This window comes from Anomaloglossus baeobatrachus (assembly GCF_048569485.1).
Source record: "Anomaloglossus baeobatrachus isolate aAnoBae1 chromosome 5 unlocalized genomic scaffold, aAnoBae1.hap1 SUPER_5_unloc_27, whole genome shotgun sequence".
Classification (NCBI taxonomy): Eukaryota; Metazoa; Chordata; class Amphibia; order Anura; family Aromobatidae; genus Anomaloglossus; species Anomaloglossus baeobatrachus.
Genome location: NW_027441803.1, coordinates 207,802 through 226,008, shown reverse-complemented (window position 1 = coordinate 226,008; position 18,207 = coordinate 207,802). Strand labels below are relative to the sequence as shown.

General features: G+C 47.9%; 2 protein-coding genes across 2 annotated transcripts in view; both read left to right on the top strand.

Annotated features, from left to right (window-relative positions):
• LOC142259104 (gastrula zinc finger protein XlCGF66.1-like) overlaps positions 1-3,548 on the top strand; it is a 31,100-nt gene extending 27,552 nt beyond the window's left edge. Inside the window, exons 3-5 of the mRNA XM_075331617.1 lie at positions 2,503-2,652; positions 2,782-2,961; positions 3,408-3,548. Of these exons, the coding sequence (XP_075187732.1) occupies positions 2,575-2,652; positions 2,782-2,961; positions 3,408-3,548 (399 nt within the window). The 5' untranslated portion in view covers positions 2,503-2,574. The remainder of the gene's footprint in view (positions 1-2,502; positions 2,653-2,781; positions 2,962-3,407) is intronic.
• A 2,776-nt stretch (positions 3,549-6,324) lies between these two features.
• The window catches only part of LOC142259103 (uncharacterized), a 157,878-nt gene continuing 145,995 nt past the window's right edge, over positions 6,325-18,207 (top strand). The window contains 3 exon segments of the mRNA XM_075331616.1: positions 6,325-6,472; positions 6,602-6,986; positions 7,070-7,183. Of these exon segments, the coding sequence (XP_075187731.1) occupies positions 6,854-6,986; positions 7,070-7,183 (247 nt within the window). The 5' untranslated portion in view covers positions 6,325-6,472; positions 6,602-6,853.

Here is an 18,207-nt window from a genome sequence, read left to right as displayed (position 1 = left end):
ATGATTGGATACACCTGCCTATGAAGTTCAAAGCTCAATGAGGTTACAACACCAATTTAGTGCATTAGTAAGTCAGTAAAAAGTAGTTAGGAGTGTTCAAGTCAAGAAATTGATAAGGGTGCCCATACTTATGCACCTGTCAAATTTAGTTTAAATGCAGATTGCACATTTTCTGTTCTGTACAATAAACCTCATTTCAATCCAGAAATATTACTCAGTCCATCAGTTATTAGATATATGAAACTGAAATAGCTGAAACCCAAATTGTTATAAAGAAAAAAGGTTAACATTAATAGGGGTGCCCAAACTTTTACATATGACTGTATGTAATTTAATAAAGATATATATTCTTAATTCTTGCCTATATACCGTATTTTTCGCTTTATAAGACGCACTTTTGTTCCCCCAAATTTTGGGGGAAAGTAGGGGGTGCGTCTTATAAGCCGAATATACGGGGGGGTGTATATATATATATATATATATATATATATATATATATATATATATATATATATATATATATAATATATACACACTGCAGGGTCCGCTCTGGAGCGCTGCTGGGGGCAGGTGAACGCTGCGGGCAGCAGCGTTAGATCTCCTGCTCCTGCTCATATAATATGCACAGCCGCTGTCCATCACCGTGGTGCTGCAACCGCACCGCAGTGACGGGCTGCATATTATATGAGCCTGCGCCTCACTGTGATGGCACATGCCCCCCCTGTGTTAGATATGGCCCCCATGCTGCTGCTCATCCTAAAATAAAAAAGCTTTACTTACCCCCTCCAGTGTTTCTCCCCGGTGTCCCTGCTTTCACTGTGATCAGGCACACAGAGATGAAGTCATTCTGCTGTACCGATCACATGACCGCACCAAGAACCAGGAAGTAGACAGAGGAAGAGAAGCACGGAGGGAGACAGGAGGGAGATCAGCGCTGGAGGAGGTAAGGAAAGAGTGTTTTATTTTACTATGGGCAGTAGCATGGGGGCGATATCTAACACAGGGGAACGTGTGCAATCCATAGGGGGCCTTGAAGTCCTTCCAATTTCGCCATTTAAGACGGTCTTGGACCTCATCTCCACCACATTTCACAATAGATAAGGTGTGATACCGAACATTTGATATTAGATCAAATACTGCCACAGTGATATGTGGACGCTAGAATTACTGTACTTACCTGATCCGCTTTGGGTGCTAATTTGAAAGTCATTCTTGTTGTACATAGTCCTTAAAGAAAACCCCCACAGGGTTGAAACGTTGGACCGTATATGAACACATAAAAAATATTTTTGAGCACCATATTGGACTCTTTTTCATATTTTCACTAGTGTGCCGGAGTATATTTATATAAGATAGGCAGCACAGGGGAACGTATGCAATCCATAGGGGGCCATAAGCAGCACAGGGGAATGTGTGCAATCCATAGGGGGTCATAGGCAGCACAGGGGACTGTGTGCAATTCATAGGGGGCCATAGGCAGCACAGGGGAACGTGTGCAATCCATAGGGGGCCATAGGCAGCACAGGGGAAAGTGTGCAATCCATAGGGGGCCATAGGCAGCACAGGGGAATGTGTGCCATCCATAGGGGGCCATAGGCAGCACAGGGGAACGTGTGCAATCCATAGGGGGCCATAGGCAGCACAGGGAATGTGTGCAATCCATAGGGGGCCATAGGCAGCACAGGGGACTGTGTGCAATCCATAGGGGGCCATAGGCCGCACAGGGGAATGTGTGCAATCCATAGGGGGCCATAGGCAGCACAGGGGAACGTGCACAATCCATAGGGGGCCATAGGCAGCACAGGGAAACGTGTGCAATCCATAGGGGGCCATAGGCAGCACAGGGGAACGTGTGCAATCCATAGGGGGCCATAGGCAGCCCAGGGGAATGTGTGCAATCCATAGGGGGCCATAGGCAGCACAGGGGAACGTGTGCAATCCATAGGGGGCCATAGGCAGCACAGGGAACGTGTGCAATCCATAGGGGGCCATAGGCAGCACAGGGAAACGTGTGCCAGCACAAGGGGGCTATATTCAATATAAGGGGGCCATAGCCAGATTAAGGGGGCTAATTTTAGGATGGGGGGCTGTGAGGGACATATACCCTATATGATTTGTTAGACGGACACTGGCATTATAAGATGGACCCCATTTAACATTAAAAAAAAAAATTCTCTTTTCCTTCACCAAATTTGGGGGTGCGTCTTATAAAGCGAAAAATACGGTGTGTATATATATATATTTTTGTGAATAGGCTGTTATAATTTCTTATTATAACTAGCATCAGTTTTTGTTTGCACTTGGAGCAATTATACAATAATCATTTATTTTATATGAATTTAAGTATATTGACAGTCTTCTTTATTATATGAACTTTTTTTGGTTCTTAAATGGTTTATATATACACGTTCTGTCTCCTCATATGTTTCCCCTTATTATCTTCAGTAATTCTATTAGTACCCCAGATTCTTTATAATGTTACATCATCTTCTCCCCATTCAGGTCCCTACAATATCGGATCCTCTCAGTGGAGATCTTCTATAGAAGAGAATTCTCCTGATTGCCCCGTGAAGGATGGATATGGACAGGGACAAGATGGCGGAGAGGATATTACACCTCACCCTAGAGATCCTCTTCCGGCTTACTGGAGAGGTGAGAGATTCTGATGACGTCACATTACATCATTCTTATCTATGGGAATAACAGATGGACAGAACTGGAGAGGTGAGGACTCTGCAAATGTCTGGAGTGAGATTTATTACTGTGTCTCTCCATAACCAGGATTACACAGTAGTGAAGAAGACCTCTAGTGAGCGCTGTCAGGCCCCTGTGTCTGAGGGATGGGGAAGACCCCTGAGCCCAATCACGGGGCCTCCACCTCACCCCCCGATACATGAGGACATCAATGACCAGAAGATCCTAGAACTCACCTACAAGATGGTTGAGCTACTGACTGGAGAGGTGACACTGCTGGGAATGCTGGGACATTATACAGTAACGCTATGTGCGCACGTTGCGTAAATTCATGCAGTTACGCTGCGCTTTGTTGCGCAGCGTAACTGCATGCGTCCTGCGTCCCCTGCACAGTCTATGGAGATTGTGCAGGGGCCGTCCGCACGTGGCGTTTTAGAGCGCAGCGCTTCGGCTACTGCCGAAGCGCTGCGTAAAAAGAAGTGACATGTCACTTCTTCCGTGCGCTTTGCCGGCAGCTCCTGCTCTGTCTATGGGAGGAGCTGCAGGCAGAGCGCATGGAATCGGCTTCACTACGGACATTTCTGCAGCGATTTAAAGCGCACATGTGCTCTTCAGATCGCTGCAGAAATTTCTGCAGTGAACTGTACGCAACGTGCGCACATAGCCTAACGCTATGAAGGGATCGGGGGTGACGGTATCATTGTATGTGTCAGGTTCCTATAAGGTGTCAGGATATCACCGTCTATTTCTCCATGGAGGAGTGGGAGTATTTAGAAGGACACAAAGATCTGTACAAGGACGTCATGATGGAGGATCCCCAGCCCCTCACATCACCAGGTAATAGACAGGACTAAATACACACGGCCTATAATTATCTGTATGTAAGGAATGAATTCAGTCCCTGTATGTGTCTCCTCCAGTTCTATCCAGTAAGAGGACAACACCAGAGAGATGTCCCCGTCCTCTTCTCCCACAGGACTGTAAACAAGAAGATCCCGATGTTCCTCAGGATCATCAGGTAGATGGAGAGAAGGGGCCATGAAATCTCCCTATGATGTGTAGACGGCTGTGAAGGTCTTGTGCTCAGTCTTGTTTTATCCACCAGTATTGTATGTTTTATACTTGTGTAATGAGAGTGGTGGATAAGGCAGTGTAACACCCTGGGGTCGAGGGGTTTTCACCCCACACGTCGCCGGGCCAGGGGTGCAGATCCTCTACGTCGTCACAGGCCGGCCTTGCCCAGTTTCGTAATCTCGAGACGTACAGGAAGGGAGGGAAGGCGGTGGTTGGGATGGTAGGACAGAGGGAGTGGGTGGTGAAGACGGTGAGGAAAGTCTTTTTAGATCATGACGCCACCTGTGGTATGCAGCCAGGGATGGGCCGCCTCTGCGGGTGCTGCTCTTCGGGGCTGATGGTGAAGGTCGCAGCCGGGATGGTGTCGCTCCCCACAGGCGGAGTGGGGTTACCCTGGGGAGGATGACTGAGGACGGACGGGGGTGGTGGTGGTCCCCGTTGGCGCCGCAGCACTGGGCGACGGCGCCTGTAAAGGAGAGGCAGAGCCAGGGGCTGCGGTTCCAGGTCTTTTACTCATTGGTAGTTCAGACGCTGCCCCAGAGTACTGTTCTCCGCCATGATGGACTCCAGCCGATACCGATTCCATGGAAGGTCAGATCCGGTGTGTGTCAGTCTATGAGCCTTTCCTCCTTTGATGCAGTAAGTGTTGGGTCCCCGTGGCGTGAAGCACTAGGGGATCCCGATGTCTTTAAAGTGTCCCGTTCTGTATGCTGATAGCGCGGTTCCGATGTGGGGCCGGTCCATGACCTCAGCCCCGGATCCTATATGCAATTTGGCTGCAGACTCGGTGGGACAGGTCCGGTGACTCTTCTAGCCGTTCCTGTGACCCTTGCAGAGTTGGTAGACAACGTGAAGTATATCTGCCCTAGGGTTCTGTACCCCGACAGCACCAGTCCTGTGGAAGCAACCGCCTGGTTCTCCCCGGAGACCGTGTTCAAATGTCTTGTCCCACAGAGCTGCCTCGCAGCACGTCCGCTCTGCTCCGTGTCTAGAGGTGTTCTCTCCTTTGTAGTTGTGTTGTGTGTTCCATGCTTTACCCCCAGCCGCTGCCACGGGCTGGTTCACTACTCTCACTATGTTAACTTGCTCTTCCCACTGTGTGCTCCTGACTCCCCGTGATAGTTGCTTCTCCCTGACCCTGGGTCGCAGCTCCAGTGGATCAGGTAGCCCCTGGTACGGTGGCGTCCTGTAAACCCAACCGCTGTAGTGACCCCCTACTGTGACTCGACCCTGGCCCGGTCCACATTGGGGGGGGGGGGGGGAACCACTGTAACTGTGTGTATGTGTGTTGGTGGAACCGGTACCGACCCTCCTTGGACCCGGGATAAGTACTACACCCTAACTGAGGTGCAGTACCCTGTGGCGCCTGAAGCCTTAGGGGCACCACAGCAGGATTAGAGCTGATCATAGATGTGACTTCTCCATCTGTCTGTGACTTTTGGATCACATTTATCCCGTTCTCTACACTGAACACTTACATCAGGGTTTTGACACCAGGTTATCAGACAGAGAGAGGTCGCCCCTATTCCATGGGTCAGAAGGTCGCAGCGCAAGCCAGCACTAGTTGGATCTGCTTTGCCTTCCACGTACCTGTGCAGACTATCCTTGTGCTGGCGCTGCTAGGGTTAAGCAGACCCTTGCGTCTTTCTTGGCTTACCATCCTGAGTTGTCTCAGCTGTTCTGATTTCTGCACTCCCCCGTTATAAGTTCTCACCACTTTACCTCAGTAGTTGCCAGTGATAACTTGCTTTTTCATGGTCCTGGCATGGAGGTGAGAGCCATGGAAAGAGAAATTGCTTTGAATTTGATCCTGGAGATTGCTGCTTGGAAGTTTTCTTTGGTGTCTTCCCATTGATCAGCTCGCTTTTTATTCATTTCTTTCAATCCCCCTTTTTTACCACTTGTTGTTTGGGAATGCAGTTTCTTTTTCCTTTGTCGTTTTCCTTTTGTGTCATTATCATAAAGCAGGACTAGTGTTCCTCCTGCCCTGCTCACTAGACACGATTGTGATTAGTGTAAGACAGGGATAGACACGTGATTGCCGCAGGAGGTGAAAGAACCTGTCTTGGAGCATCGGGGAGCTCAGGGTTGCTCAGAGTAAGTGACATGGTTTATCCTTCCTGTTCTTCCCTAGAGGCAGTGGTTCCCACCCCATCTTTCTCATGATACACCGCTCAGCCTCTTGGTGAAACACAACAACCAGAGACTGCCCTGTATTGGTAACTGGTACCTACTGTCAGCAAAGTCCAACCTCGGAGGCTCTGGTGATGACTGGGTAGGCACTTAATCATGCCCCTCTGGATAAGCATGGTTCAGGGCACAGTGAGGCTACGTCCCTTCTCTTCAACCTATTAGCATGACAGGTTTACATGTAATTCTTAAAATAACATGATTCAGATGAAACCCCCAAAAGATCCATTGAGGCTGCAGAGTTAATTTGGACTCCTCATGGCGGTGCGGCAATCATCCCTATCTAGTGAACGGTTATCTCCAGTAATTGTATTATTACACCGGATTCTTTATGATGTTACATCGTCATCTTCTCCCCATTCAGGTCCTTACAATATCGGATCCTCTCAGTGGAGATCTTCTATATAAGAGAATTCTCCTGATTGTTCCATCAAGGATGGATATGGACAGGGACAAGATGGCGGAGAGGATATTACACCTCACCCTAGAGATCCTCTTCCGGCTTACTGGAGAGGTGAGAGATTCTGATGACGTCACATTACATCCTTCTTATCTATGGGAATAACAGATGGACAGAACTGGAGAGGTGAGGACTCTGGAAATGTCTGGAGTGAGATTTATTACTGTGTCTCTCCATAACCAGGATTACACAGTAGTGAAGAAGACCTCTAGTGAGCGCTGTCAGGCCCCTGTGTCTGAGGGATGGGGAAGACCCCTGAGCCCAATCACGGGGCCTCCACCTCACCCCCCGATACATGAGGACATCAATGACCAGAAGATCCTAGAACTCACCTACAAGATGATTGAGCTGCTGACTGGAGAGGTGACACTGCTGGGAATGCTGGGACATTATACAGTAACGCTATGAAGGGATCGGGGGTGACGGTATCATTGTATGTGTCAGGTTCCTATAAGGTGTCAGGACGTCACCGTCTATTTCTCCATGGAGGAGTGGGAGTATTTAGAAGGACACAAAGATCTGTACAAGGACGTCATGATGGAGGTTCCCCAGCCCCTCACATCACCAGGTAATAGACAGGACTAAATACACACGGCCTATAATTATCTGTATGTAAGGAATGAATTCAGCCCCTGTATGTGTCTCCTCCAGTTCTATCCAGTAAGAGGACAACACCAGAGAGATGTCCCCGTCCTCTTCTCCCACAGGACTGTAAACAAGAAGATCCCGATGTTCCTCAGGATGTGTTTCCTCCAGCTCTATCCAGTAAGAGATATCTACTCATGTACTTTCTGCACTAGTTTTGTGTGTTACATTTTTAGGATTTCTGCTCTGGGTTTTTCAGCTGTATTTTCTTTGCTTCTGCTTCTTCTGCTATTTGCTTCTAGTGTCTTCTCTATATTGTTATGATGGCAACTTAACCCCTTCAGCCCCCGGGCTCTTTCCGTTTTTCCGTTTGTTTTTTTTGTACTCCCCTTCTTCCGAGACTGATGTGTTGTTGTGATGCCTGAGGTCGGTGCGAGTTTGTAGACACCAAACACTTATAGGTTTACTTGTATCTAAGGGGTTAAAGAAAATTCACAAGCTTGTCCAATAAAAGTGGCGTACGTTTTGCGCCATTTTCTGAAACCCGTAGTGTTCTCATTTTTCGGGATCTATGGCTCAGTGACAGCCTTTTTTTGCGTCTCGAGTTGACGTTTTTAACTGTACCATTTTTGCGCAAATGCTTCGTTTTGATCGCCTGTTATTGCATTTTGCGCAAAACTTGAGGCAACAAAAAAAACGTAATTTTGGCGTTTGGAATTTTTTTGCCGCTAAGCCATTTACCAATCAGATTAATTGATTTTATATTTTGATAGATTGGGCATTTCTGAACACGGCGATACCAAATATGAGTATATTTTTTATTTTTTTAACCCTTTAATTTTCAATAAGGTGAAAGGAGGGTGATTTGAACTTTTAGGTTTTTTTATTTTTTTTTTTAAACTTTTTTTACTTTATTTTTTTATTTTACTAGTCCTAGGGGGCTATATGGATTAACAATTCGATCGCTCTGCCCTATCTGTAGATCTCAGATGCAGAGCTGAGAACTGCAGATACGCTGATTTAAGGCCCTGTCACACACAGAGATAAATCTTTGAGATCTGTGGTTGCAGTTAAATTGTGGACAATCAGTGCCAGGTTTGTGGCTGTGTACAAATGGAACAATATGTTCATGATTTCATTGCAACCACAGATCTGCCAAAGATTTATCTGTGTGTGTGACGGGGCCTTAACTCTCCGTGCTGGCACTATGCCGGCACTGAGAGGAAGTGACTCATGTTAGCTACAGTAATCATCACATGACCCTGTGCTACCATGGCAACCACTGAAAGTCACGTGATCACGCACGTGACTTCCGGTGGGGGCGGCGGTAGGAGAAAGTAATGGCTGCGCGCATATACATCTCGCTGCCAGACTTTGGCAGCGAGATGTAAGGGGTTAAATGTCGTGGGTGGATTGTAATTCCACTCGTAACATGCAGGCACACATGTCAGCTGTTGAAAACAGCTGATATGTGCGCGGATCGCCGCGACCTGCCCACGGCAGGGGGCGGAGATTAACCTCACACGATCCATGACGGATATGTGACGCCCTGGGCAAGCCAGGGGTCACAGGTCATTGCACCACCACACCCTACACCCCAGTTAGGAACATCACAGCTAACCAAAATCCTTGTTGCCTTCCTCCAGAGACTGATGTTCACACCAGGGGGTGGGCCAGGCGGTTGGCTCCGCCCACCGAGGAGTAAACAGCTCTGGAGGCGGGAAAAACCAGGCAGTTTAGCTCAGGGAGAGCTTGAGTAAACAGGAAAGTGAAGTGGTAAAAGGAGGAGTAAGAGAAGCTGAAGGAAGGTGAAAGGTGACAGAAAGAAAGCCTGAAGTGAGTCCAGCTGTGTGCAGGACAGGGTCAGCAAGGTCAGCAGACGACGGTGACTGTCTGGAGGGGTGACTGTTCGGGAGTTCCTGGAAGGACCGCGGACGAGTGGTGACCCGGCGGTCTGGAGCAGCGTGCAAAGGACAGTCAGCACCAGGGCAGGGGCCTCTCGGACCCCGGCAAGGCTAGGAGTCGCCAAATTTGCCGAATCCGTCAGTGAAGGGGACGGAGATCCCCCAACAACCAAGTCCCGATTGAAGGCAACAGCTCAACCATTACAGTAGAGACACCGCCACCGCCAGGGCACCAGTTTCTAAGGGCCAGCGCGTGCGGGCAAAGAGTAGAGCTCCTCCGGTCCAGCTTGAAGCCGGGGAGCGGTTTACCGGTGGGGACCCATCGAAACCATCCAAGACATTAGGTGCAGGAAAAGGGACATCACCGTCACCTTCTGGGGACCGCAAGTGCAGCCGTCCGTGGGAACCGTCTTTCCAGCCGTGTGGTTTACCGTAAAACTGTGTCAACGTCTCAGGCTGAGTGAGTACCACAGTGCCGCAAGGCACAGCGCTGCCCCCGCGTCCCCGTGCCCACCAGGCCCTGCATCCCACATCTCATCACCGGGCCCCGGGATCACCAACCCCTACCCACGGAGGGGCAACACAACAACTCGCTGCTACATACCATCACTCCTGGGACCCCCATATAGAGCAGCGGTGGTGAAATCACCACAACCGTGGGTGACGTCACGGACAATATCCCAACACCCAAATCCCCTTTCACTCACGGGCGAGGAGCGCCGCTTGAGAACCCCCGGGATCCGGCCCACAGCTCGAGCCACCACTGAGCAGCCGCAGCCGGACCCGAGCAGAGGGGTGAGCGCAGTGCTGACACCCTCCTCCCCGCCCGCGACAGATATATCCGTCATGGGTCGTGAAGGGGTTAAATACCTGCAGAGGGTTCATGAATACCCTGTTTCGCTGAAAATACGACCTACACCGAAAATAATTTTATGGGATTTTTGGAGAATGTTTGAAATATAAGTGTGACGCCCTGGCAAAACCAGGTAGTCACAGAAAGAGTTCAACCTCTTTGGTACCACCTGATCCCACACTGGTACAGTGAAGCAGCCACATCTCCCCCCCCAGTGTAACAAAAAGAGCAGGAGGGGAGGAGTTGAGTCAGTCGGTGGAAGGAGAGCAGACAGGGGCTGCAGCTCTTGTGCTGCTGAGGAAGTGGAGCAAAGAAAAAGCAGAGTCTTGGAGCTGAAGTGGAGAGTAGGTTCAGGGCCACCCGTAGTGGACTGGGGCAGGGTAGTGGCCCGCCGGTAGTGTGCCCGGGACCCCGGATTTGTGCAAAGAAAGAACTTCCCCCGTCTGAAACAGAGAAGGTAACTCATAGCTGGAGTGCAGGAGAGAGAGAGGGCCCTGCTTCTTGTACCGGGTGTGGGATCCGAACACCCCCGTACCAAAGGCCTACGTACACCGGCAATTTCTGGTTAAGTACTGGACTCTGTGCTTCCTGACCCTACACATGAATGCAGCCTCATCCAACACCAGGACAACTGAACTGTGAGTTTTCTGCTCCCTGCATTCCCTGCCACCACCACAACTCCCACTGGGCCCCGAGGCATCCATCCCTACCCACGGAGGGTTAACAACATCCAGCTGCCAGCCCAACGCCCCCGGGAGTCCCCTCAACGGCAGCGGTAGTACCCAATTTACCATATACCGTGGGTGGCATCATGTACAAACTTTCCAAAATCCCATACACCATAACCCCCTTTTCAATTGAAGTGACCGCGAGACCCCCGGGTCCGGAGACCCAAGAACCACCCACAGAAGGTCCTGAACCGAGCAGCATCGGCTGCTGAGAGCGGGGTGGTACATAAGCACTACTCCAAAAATAAGCGCTAGTTACAGTCAGGAGTTGGGAGGAGTCAAACTGCGCAATTTCTCAGGAACCCCACTCTTATGGAGCCCATCAGTTGTATTCTAAGGTTGATTGTTTAAGGACCTTTGATGACTTCAAAGTCATGTGACATGATGTAACCAAAGGTCTTTTACTTGCAGGAGTCTAAACTGAACAGGACACAGGGTGGCATGCAGAACTGGCATTAGAGGAAAGGGAGAGCAAACTGGACAATTTCACAGGGCCCCCATTCTCATAGGGGCCCGGTGTTTATATGCCAATTATAGGACTGCTTAAGGACCTTTTTGACATCACGTCATGTGACCAAAGGCTGGTGTGTGTGTGTGTGTGTGTGTGTGTTCACACCAATTTTAACCAGCTTTGCCAAAATGGGCAGAGCTTGGTCAGAAGAAGGGTGTGATGCCACCGCTTCTCTAATTCATAACAAACTGCGGCATTCCCTATGCCAGAAATCTCACTCCAGTCCCTGATGTTATTTGTCAGTGTCAATCGCCGGTCTTGATGAACTGGAGCCCTAATGTTTATCTGCACAGACTGCAAAACCCTGCTACCTGCTTTGGTTACAAAGCTTAAGGTTAGGCCATCAACGTTATAGTCCCGGACAATTCTGTTAAATATCCGGCATCTGTCTGTAACTATTTTATGTTCGTCTTGAAAAAAAAATTCTTTGAAACTGTCTACACTGTGTTCCAAATTATTATGCAAAAAGAGTTTTGGAGTGATAAGGTTAAAAAATTTTGCTTGTCATTTAAACTCATTGATGGTGATGTGTATTAGGGCTTTTTATATCACTGAAAGCAATTGCAGATACCTGTGAAAATTAGTTTGGCAGGTGTGTCGAAATAAAGGCAAGACTACTTAAGAAGGCTGTTCCACATTATTAAGCAGCCTATGTTTTTTGCCAAAATGGGAAAGAAAAAGAATGTGTTGGCTGCTGAGAAGCAACAAATTGTGGAGTATTTAGGTCAAGGCATGACTACAATCAACATTGCCAAGACACTTCATCGTGATCATCGCACAATCAAGAAGTATGTAGCTGATTCACAGCACACACGTGTGCGTGCTGATAAGATAAAATTGAGGACTCTTTCCAACAGGCAATTGCGTCAGGTTAAAAGAGCAGCAGCTAAAATGCCTTGTCATAGCAGCAGACAAGTTTTTGATGCTGCTGGTGCCTCCAACGTCCCCCGAACAACAAGATGCAGGGTCCTTCAGAGGTTTGCAGCAGTGCGTAAGCCATCCTGTCGACCACCTCTATCCATTGCACACAAGCAGAAACGGCTCCAGTGGGCCAAACGATACATGAAGACTAACTTCCAAACTGTTTTGTTCACCGATGAGTGTTGTGCAACACTCGATGGTCCAGATGGATGGAGTGGAGGATAGCTGGTTGATGGACACCCCATGAAAACACGGCTAAGGCACCAACAAGGAGGAGGTGGAGTAATGTTTTGGGCTGGAATCATGGGGAGAGAGATTGTCGGCTCCTTTAGGATCCCTGAAGGGGTAAAGCTGAACTCCATAATCTATGTGGAGTTTCTAAAACAGCACTTCCTGCCATGGTTCAGGAGGAAGAACCGTGCATTCCTCAGCAAGATCATTTTCATGCATGATAATGCACCGTCTCATGCTGCAAATAACACATCTGCATCTCGGGCTGCTATGGGAATAAAAGAGGACAAACTTATGGTGTGGCCACCATCTTCCCCTGACCTCAACCCCATTGAGAACCTCTGGAGCATCATCAAAAGGAGTGTCTATGATGGCGGGAGGCAGTTCACATCTAAGCAAAAGCTCTGGGAGGGTATTCTGTCCACATGCAAAACAATTGAAGCACAAACCATCCAAAAACTGACAAATTCAATGGACAAGAGAGTTCAGAAGCTTCTTTCGAACAAGTGGTCCTATGTGCAAATGTAACCTAGAATTAAGTTTTGACTTGAAAACTGATTTCATTTTGTAATAAGCTGATAATGCTTATAATTTCACAATTGACCATTTTCTTTTTCAAATTTAAAATAAAAAGGTTGAAAACTCTGCTGTGCATAATAATTTGGAACGTGCATTTTGAGTGCATTTTAAGTGTTTATTATTTTTAAAAATATACTGTTATCATAGGCAGTTTGATCAAAAACATTTCAATTATACTCGAATAGTAGATGACTGGAAAATAATAATGACTGCAATTCATAAAGTTAATTTAGGAAAATATGAAAAAATATTTTTTGCATAATAATTTGGAACACAGTGTATGTTGTGGATCAATGTTACATGGAGATTTTTGCATGTTTTGCCAACAGTCATGGCGGCGTCAGGATCTCTGGAAATGATAGATTCTGGTACTCTTGCATGTTAACTGCTCTGATGCCTGTGAGCAGCGCAGGGAGACGCAGACTTCGAACCAAAGGCTTGGGCAGGCTAACGAGTTATTTTCTGCTGGGTTGCTTGCTAATGTCTTTGATCACATGCTGTAGAGGAGAAAGTATCTATCGCTCCCCTTCTGTATATGCTGGCTGGACTATTTCAATAATGGCTCATAGACTCTATTGAACTGTGACTGTCACTGTGCGAGTGTCGCATCGCATCAATCTCCAGACAGCAGCGGGTCGGCTGCTTCTGTTTCCATGCAGTTGAAGCGCTTCCTGTCCTGAGATCAGTCTGTGTGGGGTGTTGCCCATGCAAGACGCAAGTGCAATCATCCCCTCACTGTCAGCCTGCTTCTTGCTCTGTACAGAACGATGTAGCAGAGCTGACAATGATCTCTACTTCTCACTGAGTATAGACTGTGTCTGTACAGAGTGATGAAGCTCACAATGCTCTATCTGTGGATCACGTCGGATTAAGGATTTTTTTATTATAAAGATGGATTCTCTAAATGTTTTTTTTGTTATATTTCTAATAAAAAAGCTTTTTTCTGTGTTTTTTTTACTGTTTTAATAGAAATTCATGGTGGCCATGTCTAATTTGGCGTGACACCATGAATTTCGGACTTAGTACCATCTGAGAATACAAAGCTGGTATTAACCCCTTTATTACCCAGCGTGCCACAACCACCAGGGCCACTGGATGAGCCGGGTAAAGCGCCTGTAAAAGGCGCTAAGGAACAATGCGCCACTTACAGGGGCGGCTGCGGGCTGCCGAGAATCCCTGCCCCCAGCTGACTGGCTGTACTTGACTGGCAATCAAAATACAGCGGGAGCCCACAAATTTTTTTTCTAATTATTTTTTTTAATTAACCCCTTCACCCCCGGCCACTAAAACACCCTAATGACCGGGCCATTTTTTGCAATTCTGACCAGTGTCACTTTGACAGGTTATAACTCTGGAATGCTTCAACGGATCCTGGCGATTCTGAGATTGTTTTTTCGTGACATATTGTACTTCATGTCAGTGGTAAATTTAGGCCGATATGTTTTGCGTTTATTTGTGGAAATTTGGCGAAAATTTTGAAAATTTCGCAAATTTCAAACTTTGAAAATTTATGCCCATAAATCTGAGAAATATGTCACACAAAATAGTTACTAAATAACATTTCCCACTTGTCTACTTTACATCAGCGCAATTTTCGAAACACATTTTTTTTCCGTTAGGAAGTTAGAAGGGGTCAAAGGTCATCAGCAAATTCTCATTTTTCCAACAAAATTTACAAAATAATTTTTTTTAGGGACCACATTACATTTGAGGTGACTTTGAGAGGCCTAGGTGACAGAAAATACCCAAAAGTGACCCCATTCTAAAAACTACACCCCTCACACTGCTCAAAACCACATCCAATAAGTTTATTAACCCTTTAGGTGCTTCACAGGAACCAAAGCAATGTGGAAGGAAAAAATGAAAATTTTACTTTTTAACACAAAAATGTTACTTTAGCCATAAAATTTTCATTTTTACAAGGGAGAAAAGAGAAAGTACACAATACAATTTATTGTGCATGTTCTCCTGAGTACGCTGATACCCCATATGTGGTAAAAATCAATTGTTTGGGCGCACGGCAGAGCTCGGAAGGGAAGGAGCGCCATTTGAATTTTTGAACGCAAAATTAGCTGCACTCATTAGCGGACGCCATGTCGGGTTTGAAGACCCCCTGAGGTGCCTAAACAATGGAGCTCCCCCACAAGTGACCCCATTTTGGAAACTAGAGGCCTCAAATAATTTTTCTAGATGTTTGGTGAGCACTTTGAACCCCTGGGGGCTTCACAAAAGTTTATAGCGTTGAGCCGTGAAAAGAAAAATTTTTTTTTTTTACCACAAACGGTTGCTTCAACTAGGTAGCTTTTTTTTTTCACAAGGGTAACAGGAAAAAATGCACCATAAAATGTATTGTGCATTTTCTCCTGAATACGCAGATACCTCATATGTGGTGGAAATCAAATGTTTGGACACACAGCAGTGCTCGGAAGGCAAGGAGCGCCATTTGAATTTTTGAGTGCAAAATTAGCTGCACCTGTTAGCGGACGCCATGTCGGGTTTGAAGACCCCCTGAGGTGCCTAAACAATGGAGCTCCCCCACAAGTGACCCCATTTCGGACACTAGAGCCCTCAAATAATTGTTCTAGATGTTTGGTGAGCACTTTGAACACCTGGGGGCTTCACAGAAGTTTATAGCGTTGAGCCGTGAAAAGAAAAAATTTTTTTTTACCACAAAACGGTTGCTTCAACTAGGTAGCTTTTTTTTTCACAAGGCTATCAGGAACAAATGCACCATAAAACGTATTGTGCATTTTCTCCTGAGTACGCAGATACCTCATATGTGGTGGAAAGTAATTGTTTGGGCGCATGGCGGGGCTCAGAAGAGAAGGAGCGCCATTTGACAGCAAAATTGGTTGGAATCATTAGCGGACGCCATGTCACGTTTGGAGACCCCCTATGGTGCCTAAACAGTGGAGCTCCCCCACAAGTGACACCATTTTGGAAACTAGAGCCCTCAAATAATTTTTCTAGATGTTTGGTGAGCACTTTGAACCCCTGGGGGCTTCACAGAAGTTTATAGCGTTGAGCCGTGAAAAGAAAAAAAATTTTTTTTACCACAAAACGGTTGCTTCAACTAGGTAGCTTTTTTTTTCACAAGGCTATCAGGAAAAAATGCACCATAAAATGTATTGTGCAATTTCTCCTGAGTACGCAGATACCTCATATGTGGTGGAAAGTAATTGTTTGAGCGCATGGCGGGGCTCAGAAGAGAAGGAGCGCCATTTGACTTTTCAAACGCACAGACGCGGTGCACTGATCGGCCGCTGCAGGATGCACGGTCGGATGCGATAAAAAAAAGCGTCGGGGATACGTAAAAAAAAAAGTCACGCCAAAAATTAACTATGGATGCAGATACGTTATGTGCATCCCTGATCAGCGCTTGGCGGGATGCACGGACGGATGCGATACAAAAAGCGTCGCAAATACGGAAAAAAGTCACGCCAAAAATTGAGCAGGGATGCCGATCCGTTATCTACATCCCTAATCAGCGCTCGGCGGGACGCACGGACGGATGCGATACAAAAAGCGTCGTGAATACGGAAAAAAGTCACGCCAAAAACTGACCACGGATGCAGATCCGTTATCTGCATCCCTGATCAGCGCTCGGCGGGACGCATGGACGGATGCGATACAAAAAGCGTCGGGGATACGGAAAAAAAAGTCACGCCAAAAATTGAGCAGGGATGCCGATCCGTTATCTGCATTCCTGATCAGCGCTTGGCGGGACGCACGGACGGATGAGGTGTAAAAATGGACAGGGGATACGGAAAAAAAAAAAAAAAGTTATACTCACAGTACCCAGAGGACTAGCAGGAGGATCACTGACCAGAAGAGCTGCAGAGGAACAGATGGCAGAGAGATGGACAGCTTTACAGGAGCAGCAGGCAGATCAGCAGAATGCCCAGGAAGGACCCAGCGATGGACGCAGATGTGATCAGGCCGGTGAAGACAGGTAAGAGGACGTCGGGGGAGAGCAGAGGGGGAGAGGGGGGGGGAGAGCAGAGGGGGGGTTGAGAGCAGAGGGGGGGGAGAGCAGAGGGGGAGGGGGAGAGCAGAGGGGGAGACCGGAGAGGGAGCTGCAGAAGCAGAATAGAAATAATGGGGGAGGCAGTCAGATCGCGGGGGGAGCGGATCGGGATGTCGGGGGGGGGTTTGGTGTGGTTGGGGGGAGCAGATCGCGGGGGGGGCACGGCAGGGGCTATCACGGCAGCGCGCAGGGGCACCACGGGAGCGCGCACGGGCTGCAAAGTGAGCACAGTACTCACTTTGCAGCAGCAGCGGTGACCTCAGCAGCAGCGGTGGTAGCAGATCGGGATGCCGGGGGGCAGATCGGGGCGTAGGGGGGCAGATCGGGGGGGGCACGGGCAGGAGCCTTCACGGGAGCGCGCAGGGGCCTTCACGGGAGCGCGCAGGGGGGCGGAATACTTACCATTGGAGCAGGAGCGGCGGAGACATCAGAGGCGGCGGCGGCAGCAGCAGCGGTGGCGTGGTACCAAAAGTACCAGCCACTCCACGCTGCAGACATGTTGGGGGAGGGCTCACAGGCCAGCACAGGCCTGGGGAGGGCGGCCACCGGCAGATCAGACCGCCCCACTGCACACTGATTGGAGCGATTGCGCGTCATAGCACGATCGCTCCAATCAGTGCTGCAGGGGCTGGGGGCGGCATGTTTGAGGTCCACCTATGATATGCTGCAGCAGCTGCGGCATCTCATAGCTGGATCTCACAGGATCGCACTAATTCGGGCATTATTTTTGCCGAAATTAGTGCGATCGATGTGGTTGGCGGTTCAGATTTGAACAGCCAATCACATCGATCGTCGATAGGGGGTGGCGATGCCGCCCCCCCTGGGGTCAAGCAAAGGTCCCCTGCTGTAAGAAACAGCAGGGGACATCATTTGAAAGCCGTTGCTATGGCCACGGCAATCAAATGAAGTTTAGGCAGTAAAATTACGTCCCTGGTCGTTAAGTCACGTTAAAATAGGACGTAATTTTACTGCCCGCGGTCGTGAAGGGGTTAATTAAAAAAAATAATTAATGGGCATCCCTGTATTTTGATTGCCAGTCAGGTAGAGCCAGGCAGGTGGGGTGGAGGTGGCAGCCCGTAGCCGTCCGCTTCGTCTGTGCTGAGTATTAAAAATACCGCGGAGCGCTACGGCTTTTTTTTAAATAATTTCTTTTTATACAACTATATATTGTGTACATTTTATTTATAAAACAAAATTATTTAAAAATATATACTCACAGCCCTGGCAAAAGTTAAGAGGCAACTGCAAAATTTTCAATTTTTCTCATTTTTCTCTTTATAGGTACCGTATTTTTTGCTTTATAAGACGCACCCCAAATTTAGATATAAAAAAGGTAAAAAAAATAAAAATGGAGTGCGTCTTATACTCCGGTGTTGTCTTACCGGAGGGGGGCAGCAGCAATGGTGGAGCGGGCTCACAGGAGGCAGAGGTTGTGATGGCAGGCGCGGTG